Source organism: Entelurus aequoreus, linkage group LG28 (assembly GCF_033978785.1).
Source record: "Entelurus aequoreus isolate RoL-2023_Sb linkage group LG28, RoL_Eaeq_v1.1, whole genome shotgun sequence".
Taxonomy (NCBI): Eukaryota; Metazoa; Chordata; class Actinopteri; order Syngnathiformes; family Syngnathidae; genus Entelurus; species Entelurus aequoreus.
The window spans coordinates 15,973,686-15,989,880 of record NC_084758.1 but is presented as its reverse complement, the minus strand read 5'-3'; the positions used below and the strand labels follow the sequence as shown (position 1 = coordinate 15,989,880).

General features: G+C 41.7%; 1 protein-coding gene across 3 annotated transcripts in view; it reads left to right on the top strand.

Annotated features, from left to right (window-relative positions):
* The window catches only part of LOC133645119 (oocyte zinc finger protein XlCOF6.1-like), a 31,093-nt gene that overhangs the window by 2,165 nt on the left and 12,733 nt on the right, over positions 1 to 16,195 (top strand). Inside the window, exons 1-3 of one of the 3 annotated variants that reach the window (XM_062039938.1) lie at positions 308 to 812; positions 1,866 to 2,036; positions 12,826 to 12,974. In XM_062039938.1, the coding sequence (XP_061895922.1) occupies positions 758 to 812; positions 1,866 to 2,036; positions 12,826 to 12,941 (342 nt within the window). In that variant the 5' untranslated portion in view covers positions 308 to 757 and the 3' untranslated portion in view covers positions 12,942 to 12,974. Of the gene's footprint in view, positions 1 to 294; positions 813 to 1,865; positions 2,037 to 12,825; positions 15,197 to 16,195 lie in introns of those variants that run through there. The other 2 variants (XM_062039936.1, XM_062039939.1) reach the window with 2 other exon arrangements.

The window sequence follows — 16,195 nt, the reverse complement described above, 5'->3', positions numbered from 1 at the left end:
ATGCTTAATTTGTGGACCCCTCCGATGTAAATACATAATGTGCCTCCAATCTTTTTTTCTCTAAATACCAAGGGAAGTGAATAAATGGTTTAAATATTTGTTTGAATATATTTTTCTTGAGAGTGTAAAAATCCACCCCATCTCAATAAAAAAAAAATTCATGATCGATTTTATATTTGCCTCTAAATACTTCTAAATATGCCCAAATCTGCACGGATTCGGGGAAATAAACAGAAGCCTAACGAGGGTTGGACCCTCGCCTGAAACACAGAAGTGCCCGGATGTGCCTCTAGGTCACGTGATTGCAACGTTACAAGCAACAAGCTCTATTTCTTCTTATTAAGGTCAATTTGCAGCCATGACTTGAAAGGTTCATACTGTACTGTAGAAGGTAGTGTGGGCCATAGGACAGAACGAGGAAATCCCGTTAAGTACCTGTGGAGGGCAGCAATACGCCTAAAATGTTATATTAGTCTGCTGGAAATTAAAAGAAGAAGAACGAGGAAAAAGCAAAATGGTGTTTGACGAAGAAGGGCTAAACGTGACCGCTGGCCATTATATGTACTGCATATTTAATTAGTCTGTACATGCACACATATATATATTGTTTAATAGAGTAAACATTAGTAATTGTTTGTATCCGCGTACATTAGACTGAACGCACTTTGACGCTTCTCATGCTTGCTAGATATGCTAACTTGTTAGCTAGTTAGCTTAGCTCGTTAGCTGCTAACAAAGCGACGACATTTGCACATCCATGCACGGCGTAAGAACACAGACTGGTTCTCAACACATCGCTAAGCACAGAACAGGTTTGTTTACCCTTACTCTCACATCTTTACTTGTTAATTTGGATTATTATATCATTTTCAAATAGACAGTTTCAGACACGCAATATTTATGACAGTTTGATGTTCCTCTCACTTTGTAACAATGTGTATCAACATTGTTTACACAAAACTCACACAGTCAGCAAATATATTTCACATTGTAATCAGTATAGTTAATAGTTTCATGGCTAATTTGACTTCCTGATTCTGACCTACATGCATTAATAACTGAAAGTAAACATTTATTATCAATAATCTGTCAATAACGAAAAGAGTCAGCACTGGATTTATTAAAAGAACATGAAGGTGACTGACTTAACTTCAGCGTGTTGTAGATCAGTGGGTCCCCATCCACCAACTTTTTTTAAATTAAATCAACATAAAAAACACAAGATACACTTACAATTAGATCACCAACCCAAAAACCCTCCCTCCCCCATTTACACTCATTCGCACAAAAGGGTTGTTTCTTTCTGTTATTAATATTTCTGGTATTAATATTTCCCCCCCACAGTATGACTGTTTTTATGTAGTTTTAGAATTATAATTGTTTTTATTTCCTTTGTGAAGTGAATTATATTTATATAGCGCTTTTCTCCAATGACTCAAAGCGCTTTACATTGTGAAACCCAATATCTAAGTTACATTTAAAGCAGTGTGGGTGGCACTGGGAGCAGGTGGGTAAAGTGTCTTGCCCAAGGACACAACGGCAGTGACTGGGATGGCAGTAGCGGGGATCGTACCTGCAACCCTCAAGTTGCTGGCATGGCCACTCAACCAACCGAGTTATACTGCCCCCTTTATATTTAAGTTATGGTTAGGACTACTGCCATTACTAGGTTAAAGTTATAGATAAGGTTTAGATGTAATAGGCCGAAATGTATACAAGAAAATGTATACAAGAAATGGTTACTCACTTTACACCAGTTAGAGTAAAGTTAAGAATGCCTCGATCAATGCTGGCTCTTACTCATAAAGGCTTTACAAATCGCCCCCGTCAAATTTCCAAACACCTTTTTTTTATTCACTTTCCAGAGCACCACCAGCTTATAGAGGAAGAGGAGGAACTGTGGATCACTGAGGAGAGAGAGGGTCTTCCCGGGCAGGAGGGGACTGATCTCACTAAGTTTCCACTGACCGTTGTCTCTGTCGAGACTGAAGACCATAAAGACAAACCTGAGTTCTCACAGCTTCATCAAAGTCCAAGTAAGCAGAATATCCAGATATCATTTTATTTTCAAGGCATTCAATCGATCACAACTGGACTGTTAGTTTGTCTTAGAAGACATTTGGCCTCTCATCCAAGTAGGCTTCATCAGTTCATGCTCATAGACTTAAAGTCTTAAATCTAATCATTTGAATTTAAGGCCTCATAATGTCCTAATTCCTATCAAAATGTCATGAAAATAAATATGTCCTTGAAAGGTCTTGAAAATATTTGTATTTGAAATAAAGGCATAAAGTAATTACCAGGAGCTGTACAGCCTGGTCAGAATTTATGGAGCAGTGCTGTGTATGTTTACAACAGAGTTGAGCTAGCGGCGGATATTACGAAAACCCACAGCAAAGCAGAGTTATTTGTGTAAGATGGTTCAACCATTTTTGGCGGTAGAAAAAATGATTTAATGTGTGATTGATGACAGTGAACAGAAACGTATAAAAAATGTTCACCAACGTCACAACTCAAGCCTTCGCGGAGGACAGCGTTTGTAAACATTGTGGTAAAAGGGAATGGAAACATTATGAAAAAGTCAAAAATTCAGGACAAGTCCATGTCAAATGATGCTGAAACACCTGTGCATGTAGATTATACTTGGTATCGCTAATGTCAACATTTCTATTGATCTGCCAACCTTTGTTTAGCATATCCTCCTATGGGATGTAGTGTAGCATGTTTAATTATTCCTCGTCCTTCAGTAATAATGATTCTTGTAAGAAACTTAGTGTATTTGCCACCATGGAGACGAGGACTAACTTAAAAGTGGCTTTGCACTGTGGAAGGACATTAGCTGCCAGCGAGGACGCTCCAGTGTGTCATCAACATGGATTATCATAATATACCGATAGCGTAACACAGACACTGTAAACCAGAGGTCCCCAACCTTTTTTGCTCCACGGACCGGTTTAATGTAGGCATTATTTTTATGGACCGGCTTTCCACTTGTGCCAGATAAATACAGCAAAAATAAGTGCATGAAAAATACAACACACTACAGATGGAAATCAGCCTTTGGCTACAATCTGTCACATATATATTTAAAGGCCTACTGAAACCCACTACTACCGACCGTCTGATAGTTTATATATCAATGATGAAATCTTAACATTGCAACACATGCCAATACGGCCGGGTTAACTTATAAAGTGCAATTTTAAAATTCCCGCTAAACTTCCGGTTGAAAACGTCTATGTATCACGTATGCGCGGGACGTTAATCGTTGAAACGGAAGTATTCGGACCCCATTGAATCCAATACAAAAAGCTCTGTTTTCATCTCAAATTTCCACAGTATTCTGGACATCTGTGTTGGTGAATCTTTTGCAATTTGTTTAATGAACAATGAAGACTGCAAAGAAGAAAGTTGTAGGTGGGATCGGTGTATTAGCGGCGGACTAAAGCAACACAACCAGAAGGACTTTGAGATGGATAGCAGACGCGCTAGCCGCCGACCTCACCTTGACTTCCTCCGTCTCCGGGCCGCCGACCGCATCTATGATCGGGTGAAGTCCTTCGTCCGCTCCGTCGATCGCTGGAACGCAGGTGAGCACAGGTGTTGATGAGCAGATGAGGGCTGGCGTAGGTGGATAGCTAATGTTTTTAGCATAGCTCTGTGAGGTCCCGTTGCTAAGTTAGCTTTAATGGCGTCGTTAGCAACAGCATTGTTAAGCTTCGCCTGCCTGGAAAGCATTAACCGTGTAGTTACATGTCCATGGTTTAATAGTATTGTTGATTTTCTGTCCATCCTTCCAGTCAGGGGTTTATTTCTTTTGTTTCTATCTGCATTTAAGCCCGATGCTATCACATTAGCTCCGTAGCTAAAGAGCGTCGCCGATGTATTGTGGTGGAGATAAAAGTCACTGTGAATGTCCATTTCGCGTTCTCGACTCTCATTTTCAAGAGGATATAGTATCCGAGGTGATTTAAAATACAAATCCGTGATCCACAATAGAAAAAGGAGAAAGTGTGGAATCCAATGAACCCTTGTACCTAAGTTACGGTCAGAGCGAAAAAAGATACGTCCTGCACTGCACTTTAGTCCTTCACTCTCAGGTTCGTCATCCACAAATCTTTCATCCTCGCTCAAATTAATGGGGTAATCGTCGCTTTCTCGGTCCGAATCGCTCTCGCTGTATTGTAAACAATGGGGAAATGTGAGGAGCCTTTCAACCTGCGACGTCACGCTACTTCCGGTACAGGCAAGGCTTTTTTTTATCAGCGACCAAAAGTTGCGAACTTTATCGTCCATGTTCTCTACTAAATCCTTTCAGCAAAAATATGGGAATATCGCGAAATGATCAAGTATGACACATAGAATGGATCTGCTATCCCGTTTAAATAAAAAAAATCATTTCAATAGGCCTTTAATATGTCCATTAATATGCGTTGTATCATGTCACAAAGTTATGACAAATGGCAACTTCCTATGAGTTTTATTGTACATCTATAAACAAGCTTATTGGTGTGTGTAGTGCATCAGGCGAAAGTTTAGCCGGAGAAAATGCAGTCGTTCATAAATTATTTAATGTTTCTCTATAGCCCAGTAGCAAATGTGTCACAGACAGGATCGGTGGTTGGGGACCACTGCTGTAAACCAGTGTTTTCCCCTGGAGGGCCGCCCAGACATATTTGTTTCTCAGCAGTGGTACTCAGTTGTAATACACTTTTGCACCACTTGTGGGAGTAATACCTCCAACAAACAGAAGAAATCTGGAGCTAATTTCATAGAGAAATTTCTTAAGCGCTAAAATCATGACTAGAGTGGTGAAGCTGTATTTCATTTGCACTTTAATTTTATTGACACTATTACAACAGTATTGATATTATATTATTAAAATTGTGTTAGAATTTATTTATATTAGCATTGTACATTTATTTTTCATAATTTTTTTATGAGTCTCTTCTTTTGCAGTAAATTTGATTAGTATTTATTTTGTAATGAGCCTGACCTAAGTCTTAAAAATAATCTTGTGATTAACACATGCTTTTATACCATTTGACAAGGTTTATCCCGTTGAACTCTAAATAGGTTCGAGTAAGATTACTAATTCAGTGGTAATATTTGAGTGGGACCCGAGCCCCTCTGTAGTGAAAAAGTCGGCCCTGGGGGAAAGAAACCCTGCTGTCAACGACCTACTAATATTTTATCCAAGTTTATATATCAATAAATGACATTTAAAGCTATAAAGGAACACAACACCATCATGTGGTTTGTAATGAAATAGTCTAATAAAAAATAATAAATCAATGTTATCAAGGACAAATATTTGTGTTTTTGTTCATTGTGAGTATCAACGCTTCAGCTATTTCTCAATACATGATACCTTAAGCTATACTTCTCTATTTTTTTTCCCCCAACTCTTTTTTTATTGACAATCTCAAATAGACAGAAAGGATTGCAAGTCGAAACGGTACAATTCTGAAGTCAGTAAATTCTTCACACCCTTTCCCTTGAACACACACCCCACTCAGGTCACACCAACAAGGGACATATGGCACAAACCTACAACAAATAAGACAACAAAAACATACACATTGACACACACACTCATACAAAGCCAGAGACCGACAGACAGAGGCTGAAAAAAATGAAATAAAAAATATTAAAATTAAAAGGAAGGTAAAGGGAGATTATTCCTCATCTGCGTCTGGGGATAAGTTGAGAGAGCTTTGAAACGCTTCAGCAGAGCCTTTTAGCGAAAACCTAAGTTTTTCCAGTTTTAGACTGTAGAGAACCTCTTTAATCCAACGGCCATGTGATGGGGGCGAGCAAGCTTCCAATTAAACAAGATAAATCATCTGGCCAGTAAGGTCATAAAAGTAACAGCGCATTTTAGTGGTACAGGGCACGTGTTATCAGGGCATGTGCCAAAAATGGCTGATAATGGATTAGGGGGAATGTTTTGACCGTATGCCTTTCCGATTGTGTCAAAAATGTTCTCCCAAAAGGAACATAGATTAGGACAGGACCAGAACATATGGACATGATCAAACGCTGAGTGTTTGCATCTATTTCAGGTTTTGCTGACAGTGGGGTTGATTTTGGATAATTTTGAATTAGTGTAGTGAATTTTGTGGATTACTTTACATTGCATAAGGCTATGACGGGCACATATCGTGGAGGAGTGGACCAGATTCAGGGCAGAGTTCCAGTGTTGATCGGATATGTTGGTATTAAGATCGCTCTCCCACAAGGCTCTTATCACTGATAGAGAATTTGGAGCAACTGAACCTAAGCAGGTGTATAGCACAGAGATGCATTTTTTATGATTAGGGCTCATAGATAACAATGTATCTATCAGAGTTTCCGGAGGACGATTTGGAAAGTGTGGGAACTGCTTCTTTACCAAGTCTCTCGGCTGAAAAAAACGAAAAAGGTGGGAGTTCGGCAAGTCGTATTTGGAAGAGTTCAGCGAAGGATGAAAAAACTCGTTCTGCATAGAAGGTCTTTCACAGTGGTGATACCATGATCGTGCCAAGTTATGAATGCGGGGTCAGTACAGGAAGGTTTAAATAATTGTTTTTTAAGTAGCGGGGTCAATGTAGACGGACCCTGCAAACTCAAGTGTTTTCTTAACTGGTTCCATATTTTCATGGAGATCGATGCAATGGTGTTTGCGCTTTGAAGTTTAAATGGAAAAAGGAGTGACGAGCATAAGCAAGAACGTAATAAGAAGTGTGGGGTTGCCGTTTCAAGGTATACCCCGGCCGGAAGGGGCTGAGAGCTTCCATCATACTTGCCAACCTTGAGACCTCCGAATTCGGGAGATTGGCGGGATGGGGGGTGGGCGGGGTTAAGGGGGAGGAGTATATTTATAGCTAGAATTCACTGAAATTAAAGTATTTCTTTTATATATATATATATAGTACAGTAATGAAAACACAGTTGTTCTACTAACTGTACTGTACTTGCTGCTTACTTAAAAAAAAACACTTACCTTTCACTATTTGAGTAGCTTTTGTTCTGCCATTTGAGTACTGGCGAGTGATCTCTGAATCCAGGAACATATCCTTCACGGATTTGTTGAAAACATCCGCAAATGAGAACGGAATGTTGCTTGCAAGGTGGCCCATAATACTGCGTTGTCACCGCCTGGTGCTTCTCTGACCGTTCATGAGTGACTATATCCATTCGGCCACCATGTTATGGGATATAGATAAACCTATGGATAACGGAGACATATATAATAGTCTCCTTTTCAGGTGAAAGAGGACGCTAAAGGCAGCTCCAATGTGTGTCTATCCCTTTTCCCAGCAAAACTCGAACACCCACTTCCTATTAACAACGTCACTTCCCTATCTTTCCCGGAAGTCCCGCCCCCCAGCCACAGTCATTGGCTAACACCCCGTAGCCAGCCGCTACAGTATTAATGTGCCGGCTGGAATAAACACACGCTGAGAAATAGCTCTGTGCCTGCCTACTTTATGGGTTATAGATAAACCTATGGATAACGGAGACATATATAATAGTCTCCTTTCCAGGTGAGAGACGACGCTAAAGGCAGTGCCTTTAAAGCACGCCCCCAATATAGTTGTCCGGCTGGAAATCGGGAGATTTTCGGGAGAATGGTTGTTCCGGGAGATTTTCGGGAGAGGCACTGAAATTTGTGAGTCTCCCGGAAAATTCGGGAGGGTTGGCAAGTATGGCTTCCATCCATCCAGTATAGGAGTTTCTTCACATTAGCCGGCCAATAGTATCGTATAAAATTGGGGAGTGCAAGTCCTCCTTCAGAGGAGTTTGCCAGTGCCCTCCAGTTGCTTAAGTCTGGAAAAGCTCTGGGGCCTGATTCAATCTGCCCAGAGCTGATAATCTAATGTCCTGGCTAAACAAGTTCCTATCTTCCTGCATGCGCTCACTCAAGCTTCCAAAAATCTGGAGAAGAGCTTTAGACAGACAGACAGACAGCAGCTTTATTTGTCCATTCTTAACATGTACAAGACACATAAGAACTGAAATTACATTTTCGGCACAATCCCGCTAAGAGCAGACATACGTTACAGGGAGACAAGACGGGACCGCCAACGGATCAGCCACTTACGGCGCTCCTTAAAATGTTGGGAAAAAGGTGATATTGGGAAAGGGGGAAGAGTAAAAAAAATATCAGTCTGAGGCTGGACCCTCAGGAGTGGTCCAGACTGAGTCAGAGGAAAAAAAACTCACATAGCATGGCACACATAAACATGGTACATGTAATCACAACAACTCGCAACAAAGGAGGGGAGATTTAGGACCCTGGAGGCCGGCTGCCGCTATTAAAGCGCTACTCAGCCCCCACAACCCCGGAGGAATTAAGCAGTGGTGAAGGCGTTACCACCCTCACCAAGAGGCAAGACATAGTGGTCGCCATCCCAAAACTGGTGAAGCCACTAGAGCAGGGGTGTCAAAGTCAAATGGACGGAGGGCCAAATAAAAAATTTAGCTACAAGCCGAGGGCCGGACTGTTCGAATGTTCATTGAAAAATTTTTAAATGACGCATATAGTCTAGTGAACCTAATTGAACCTACTGAAAACCTAACAAATATATTCCAATATGATCAGATAAATAAAGCAATATTTTCTTATGGCTCTGTCAGTAATCTTTAATTTTCAACAGACACAAAAGACAAATTTCCTTTATATAAAAATCCCCATAACATGAACATTAAATGAAAGAAACCGGTATTCAAGGCACCATCAGTAGCCTATATTTTCTATTTTAGCAAAAGTGGGCTAAATTTACTTCAAAGAAAAAAACAATAATAGCAATTTTCTATCATCCACTCAACTGAAATATTTTTAAAATATAATTAAATTGAAATACAATAAAATAAAGTGCAAAAATCTATAAATCAAAAACAACACTTTGTTTAAGGAGAAGTAACATGCAGTGAAAACAAATATTAAACTTTAACTTTTAAACTTGAATTGAGTAAAAACTCTAAATATGTGATTGCACAGTAATGTTCACATTAAACCCCCCTCCTCCCTCCGTGGGAGGGAGGCGAGTTGGGTGCCCGAAACCCCCCGCTGGTTTCGGCCCGCCCCTTGGCGCGCGTGGCACGGCGGGCTCCGCGACCCGACGGCTGGCCCTCGTGGCTTGACGGCGGGCGCGTCCCGACGGGCCGCGCGTAGGGGTCAAACGCATAAGTCTCAGGGCCTCGTGGTGAGGGGGTGGCCTGCGGGTTTCGGCCCGCTTGACCCCCCCGCTCCGCTTGGCGCGCGCGGCACATGACGGGTTCCGCCACCGACGCTCGGGCTGCAGCCCGACGGTGGTGCGGGCCCGGCGGTGACGCGCGGTTTGGGGAAACAAAGCAGAAGTCTCAGGGCCTCGGGGCCGGGTTTCGGCCCGCCCCCTTGGCGCGCGTGGCACGGCGGGCTCCGCGACTGACGGCCGGGCTGCAGCCCTTCGGCCGGCAGGCGCGTCCCGGCGGGCCGCTCGCCCCCTTTCGGAACCTTGGACCGGCATCCGCTTGGTGCGTGTAAAAGATCTGCGGTCTAAAAAAAAATAAATAAATTAAAAAAAAAAAAAAAAAAAAAAAAGATCTGCGGTCTGCGGGCCGGTTCTAATAATAAATCAAGATCATCCCAAGGGCCGTAAAAAACCTTCTCGCGGGCCGGATATGGCCCGCGGGCCTTGACTCTGACATATGTGCACTAGAGGATCCAAAGAGTTATAGACCTATCTATTTTTTGTGTATCCCTTTCAAAATCATGGAGAGACTGATCTACGCTAGTGTCTAAGCTATTATCGATCCACTGATCCCTCAAGAGCAAGCTGGATTTCGGCACGGAAGATCAAACAGTGGATCAAGTTACTCTCCTGACTCAAGAAATGGAGGACAGCTTCTCGGCCAAGAATAAAGCAGGTGCTGTGTTTGTTGATCTTACAGCAGCCTACGATACCGTTTGGCACCGTGGCCTTACCTGCAAGCTTTTGCGCCTACTGCCGGACAGGCACATTGTCTCTTTGATCATGGAACTCGTCCAAAACCGCAGTTTCACCCAAAAAACAGGTTGCGACGTCTGAGAAATGGCGTCCCTCAGGGATCAGTCCTGGCTCCCCTCTTGTTTAACATCTACAAATATGATCTGCCAGTAACAACTGCCAAAAAGTTTGCATATGCAGAAAAACTTGGCAATTATGCATCGTGCAAAAAACTGGCAGAACTTAGAGGGGTCTCTTAGCCAGGACATGGCGACCTTATCCACTTATCTCCAGAAATGGAAGTTGAAGCTCAGTGTAACCAAAACGGTGACGGCAGCCTTCCACCTTCACAACAGGGAGGCACAACGTGAGCTTAACATCACTGTTGATGGACGTCCTCTACCCTTTTCTGCCGAACCAACATATCCCGGCAATAATCATCCCAATCGCATAAGGTTATCCAGGATAAATCACAACTAACCATATCCGTATCCACACACAACAATGGCACTGTTTAAGACCCCCGCCCTCTCCGTCCGCCGACGCAACGCGACCTAGTACGCATGCGCGGAAAATGCACACGTCATAGTCAAATCCAGTGTTGCTTTGTGTGCAAGATGAGTGCTAGCTCAAAGCCGTTGCCTAGCAACCCCGAAGCCAAACAACAAAACCATGAGAGTTGGAAAACTTTTAAGCATTTCTACACAGTGCAAAGCCACTTCTAAGTCAGCAATCCTCGCCTCCATGGCGACAAATGAACTACGTTTCTTGCAAGGAGGATATGCTAACAGCTAACCAGAAGCGAGAGCTCTTGAATGTAAACAACAGTGGGCGGGTCGATATGAATATGGACAGTAATGATAAGTATAGTAGCAGTATATTTTTAGTACTACTGTGGTTGAATTGATATTTTTTTTATTGAAAATCTTTTGTCTTTTTTACTTACAAATTCAGGAAACAAGTCCCTGGAAACACAAGGACTTGATGAATTAAAGGCCAAAAGATTTAAATCGAAGCCAACAGTGGGAAATAATTTAAATATTTGATTGATATCGTTACACCACCATCCTGTTTTTGTCTGATTATAATTGTGATTTGAAAATTGAAGCATTCAATGATTTTGAAAATATTAAGTATCAGTATCCACTTTGGTATGACCAATACTGCGCCTGTAACATCTTTATGAAGTATTCATACAACAGAAGATTAAGAGCTTATAACATTTTAACAGAAGTGTAGATAGAACGTGTTACCATAGAAAGTAACCAGATATTAACAGTAAATAAGCAAGTAAATTAATTATAGTTTTGAGAAAATAATACAACTGGAAATGATGTAATATGTTACTGCATATGTCAGTGTTAAAACCAGGAGCCTTGTAACCCATTTTAAAATGGTTCTCTTATCAATGCTATATTAAATAATATATCCCATCCCGAGTAAAAAGTCCCCCCGCCCCGACTTGTTATTTTCCTGTAAATAATGTTGTAAAGAGCACAGTGTTTGTCCCCCACTGAGATTTTAGGCCAGTTCATACAATAAATTGTTTTTTTTTTGGTACATGTACGTAAATGTACTGAATGCCTCATGTGACTGAGCAAATGTGAAAGTTTCTAAAGCATGTGTTTCAGATTCAGATTCAGAAGTACCCTATTAATCCCCGAGGGGAAATTGAGATTTTCAGCACAATCCCATTCAAAATCAGACAAACATTACAGGGAGACCGAAAAAGGATCGCTGACGGGTCTGCCAACTTCCGGCGCCACTTACAAAAAAAAGGTGAGAAGCAGATAAACGTTGGGGGGCGGAGGGGAGTAAAAAAATATTCGGTCAAAGGCTGGACTCCAGGGAGCGGGTCCAGACTGAGGCCAAGGGGAAAAGAACTCATAGCCATAGCACACATAAACAAGTTACATAGAATCAACAAAACTTGCAACAGAGGGGAGGGAGTGGGAGCTACGGAGGCCGGCTGCTGTATAAGCGCTACTCAGCCGCCCATCGCCCCTAAGGGTAATCAAGCTGTGGGGGGGGGGGGGGGGGGGGGGGGGGGGCTTATGCCCATTATCCAGAGTGTAGTGTGGTTGTGTCTATAGGCCTGGAGCCGCTCTGCAGGCAGTGCAAGCAAAGTTCAACTCCCAGGTGTTGTTGAGGAGGGAGGGAGGTCAGAGCGTCCATCACTGAGGTGTCCTCGAGGGATGTTTTCAAAACAGCCTTCTTCTGTTTTGAGCAGCGTCAAGGCCATTCGAGGGAGTCAAATCGTAGATTAGGATTGTTGTTTTTCCAAGCGAGCAGACATTTCCATGGCTTGTCTGTTCTACTTGTCCGTGCCGGCTCTCATATCCAATGTTTGCATTTCAACAAGCCTCTCCATGATGTGATCCAACTTACGATTCAGTTCAGAAATCGCCACAGTCTGTGATACCACAGCTCGACCCATGCCTTCCATTGCGACAAACAGCTTTTGGGCTCCTTGAGTGGCTGCCATCGTCTTCCGAATTTGACGAATGCTCAGCCCAATCAGCAGATGCCCCGCAATCACGGTTTCAAATAGGTAGATGTCTTCCACGTCCTCGACGGAAAGCACTGAGAGGCACATGATTCTCCATTTCTCCCAGGAGTCTCTCATATACCCCACAGCAATTGTTCCGTCAGGGCAGCCAGGTTCCCCAGAATTTTGTCAATTGAGTCGAGAGTCCAGCTAATCAATTCCATGTCTGGTGTTTAGATTTCGGAGGACACCGCAGAGAAAGAGGCTCTAAAAAGTATAGGCAAGACAAAGAGAGCAAGGAGGGAGAGACAGGAGGGGGGAAAATACGACCGCCTCCACCAAGTGCCAAGGCAGAAAAAAGTATTGTCTTCTTGTGTCTTGCAGACGTCTGTGAAGAACATCCTCTCCCTGAGCAGAGTGGAGCTTTAGAATGGAGCAGGAGGAGCCACAAACTCCCTACATTAAAGAGGAAGAGGATAAGCCACAGCCCCCTTACATAAAAGATGAAGAGGAGGAACACCGCATCAGTCAGGAGGGAGTGTTGGAGGAATGCCCAGTGATTGGTAAGATTGAATCAAATAAGATTAAAGGTGAAAGTGAGGAGAAGAGAGAGGTGGAGCCTCCAAGCAGCAGCCCAACTCAACACATGACAACAGAAGCTGATGGAGACCACTGTGGAGGATCACAAGCAGACAAGCTCGTCGCTCCACTATCAGATAGTGACGACACTGATGATGAAGACTCTGATGCTGATAAAACATGTCACACTGATAACACACACTTAAAATGTTCTCACTGTGGCAAAGCCTTTAAATACCAAAGTGATCTAAAAGTACACATAAGAATACACACTGGAGAAAAACCGTTTTCCTGTTCAATCTGTGGTAAAGGTTTTGCACAAAGACAACAATTGAAAGTACACATGCCAACACACACTGGAGAAAAACATTTTACTTGTTCAATCTGTGGTAAAAGTTTTGTACAAAGACAACAATTGGAAGTACACATGCGAACACACACTGGAGAAAAACCTTTTACTTGTTCAATCTGTGGTAATGGTTTTGTACAAAACCATTATTTAAAATTACATATGAGGAAGCACACCGGAGAGAAACCTTTCACTTGTTCAATCTGTGGTAAAAGCTTTATAAAAAGTCCCAGTTTGAAACTACACATGAGAATACACACTGGAGAAAAACCTTTCGCCTGTACAATCTGCGGTAAAGGTTTTGTACAAAGACAACAATTGAAAGTTCACATTCGAACACACACTGGAGAAAAACCTTTTACTTGTACAATCTGTGGTAAAGGTCTTGTACAAAAACGTTACTTAGAATTACACATGAGACAACACACTGGAGAAAAACCTTTCTCCTGTTCAATCTGTGGTAAAAGCTTTATAAAAAGTCCCAGTTTGAAAGGACACATGAGAATACACACTGGAGAAAAACCTTTTAATTGTTCAATCTGCGGTAAAGGTTTTTCACGAGGCGAACAATTGAAAGTACACATGAGAATACACACTGGAGAAAAACCTTTTACCTGTCAAATTTGCAGTCAAGGTTTTGTACAAAGTCAACATTTGAAAGTACACATGAGAAAACACAATGGTGAAAAAACGGATTCCTGTTAAATCTGCAACAAAAGCTTTGCTGACTGATCAACACTTGTAAAACACATGAGAATACACACCGGTGAGAAAGTGTTTAGTTGCAGTGTGTGTAATGAAAGTTTCGCTTATAAGTACCAGTGTAGGAAACACAAGTGTGCTGGTGAGAACAGCAGCAGCCAATGAAGCTGCAGGCTTCTAAATAAACTGTCAACCTTTTGTTAAAGTTGACTATCCAACATCAGCAAATATAACATGTGTGACATCATAGTTTGGGTAACACAATCTTGTTTATATGCTTTTTACCTCTTATAGATTAGATCAGAGGTTTTTCCAAACATTTTTCACCAAGTACCACTTCAGAAAACACTTGGCTCTCCAAGTACCACCATAATGACCAACATTAAATTAAAGCAGCATAGTAGGCCTAAGTATTCCTTACAAACAATGCAGACGTTTTATTTAACAATCAGAAGTAAATGCATTAATATACAACATTGTGTTCTTTTAGATAAAAATGTACAGAACAGTTTGACTGAAAATGTTACATACAATAAATAAACATTTTTTGTGTATATAGAGATGTATAATTCACTGTTATGCTAATCCTTACGAGTGCTTTTATATAGGCTTTCGAAATTGTCACATATTTTCATTTCTAATTGCAAATGATTCCATAGATTAACTCATTTATGAGATACATATTGTATATGTTTTCATACTTTTGCTTTTGAGTACACATACATGTCTTAGATAATATTTACTGGTTCACATCTGAAACGTCTTCTAGACCAGTCATGGAAGCACATACATAATTTGAGCAGTTGTGTTTTATACAAGATTGTTTACTTTTAAAATGTGCACTTTTCTTAATCATTTGTTGGTTCTCAATAATCCATTCTAGTAATTATCTTGATTACTCTCTTTTGTGATATGAATATTATTTTGTGACTGTTTTATATGTATGTCCCCAGTCATTTGTACAATACGCAATGTATGCTTCAACAAAAGTTGGGTAAAATAAATGTAGTCAATATTTGTTGAGTATGTATTTTGTTGTATTTAATATTGCAGTCATTTTTGCTATTTTGTTCTTTGTATGATCTTAATGTATTTCCTAAATCAAGCAGTAATAAAGATGAAAATGGAAGGTTATCACATACATAATTATATATAAGTACACTCAGTACCAACATTTCAAGTCTTGCTGGAAATTTAGCAACTTTTTGGGGGGATGTTTTGGAGACATGAAAAAAGGTATCACACTGCAGTTTACAGGCGGTCAAGTTGACAGTACAGAAGTCCCAGATGCAGTCAGAGCAGAGAAGAGCAACATTAGTTGTGCATCGTTCATGTTAATAAGCCAGTCAGTAGATCAAGTTAGTCAAATTCCTTGTGTGTTAAAAACATACTTGGCAAATAAAGCTGATTCTGATTCATGTTTGGGTGTTACTAACACATCGTGGCGAGTTGATGAATTTTGAATATTGAAAAATAATCATCACCTATTTGCTTTTTGATTGTCCCTTCTCACGGTTGTGTTGGACTGAACTTTAATTTGTTTTGTTCAGTACTTGCAGTCTTCTTCAAGTCCTTTGCAATCTCAGATGACATTCTGCCAGTATCTGGCACAGGACACAGCTGTTGGAGTGGGTTCAGCCAGGTCCTGGGGGCTGCATTGGTGGGCGTCGCCACATTCCAGCAGGTGGGACATTATCTGTACTGCTCCACAGCCACACGTGTCCTCTGTGTGATAGTTCCATGTTTTCAACAGTGCTTTGCACCTCCCCTGCTCCACCCGTAGTCTGTTGAGGGTCTTCCAGGTCGGCCATGGTAGGTCGCGTCCACTGTCGAGGCATTCAGTAGGTGTTATTCCTCTCTCCGTCCATTCTTGGGTTCGGGTGTACGGGAGTTGGTTCCATTCAAGCCTCCAGATGTTGGTCCGTGTCATCTCCTTGGTGGATTGGAGAGGAGGGACTGTATGCTTGAAGCTGGCCCTGGATTTCAGTCTGGATGGAGGTGCTGTGTGTCCTGTGCTCTCCGCTCGTCTAGGGCGACGATGGAACGCCTGATGTGGCGGGAGGCAATGCCGGCCAGTGCCTAGAGGCACGGGACTGACGTTGACTTTATGCAGCCCGAGATGAT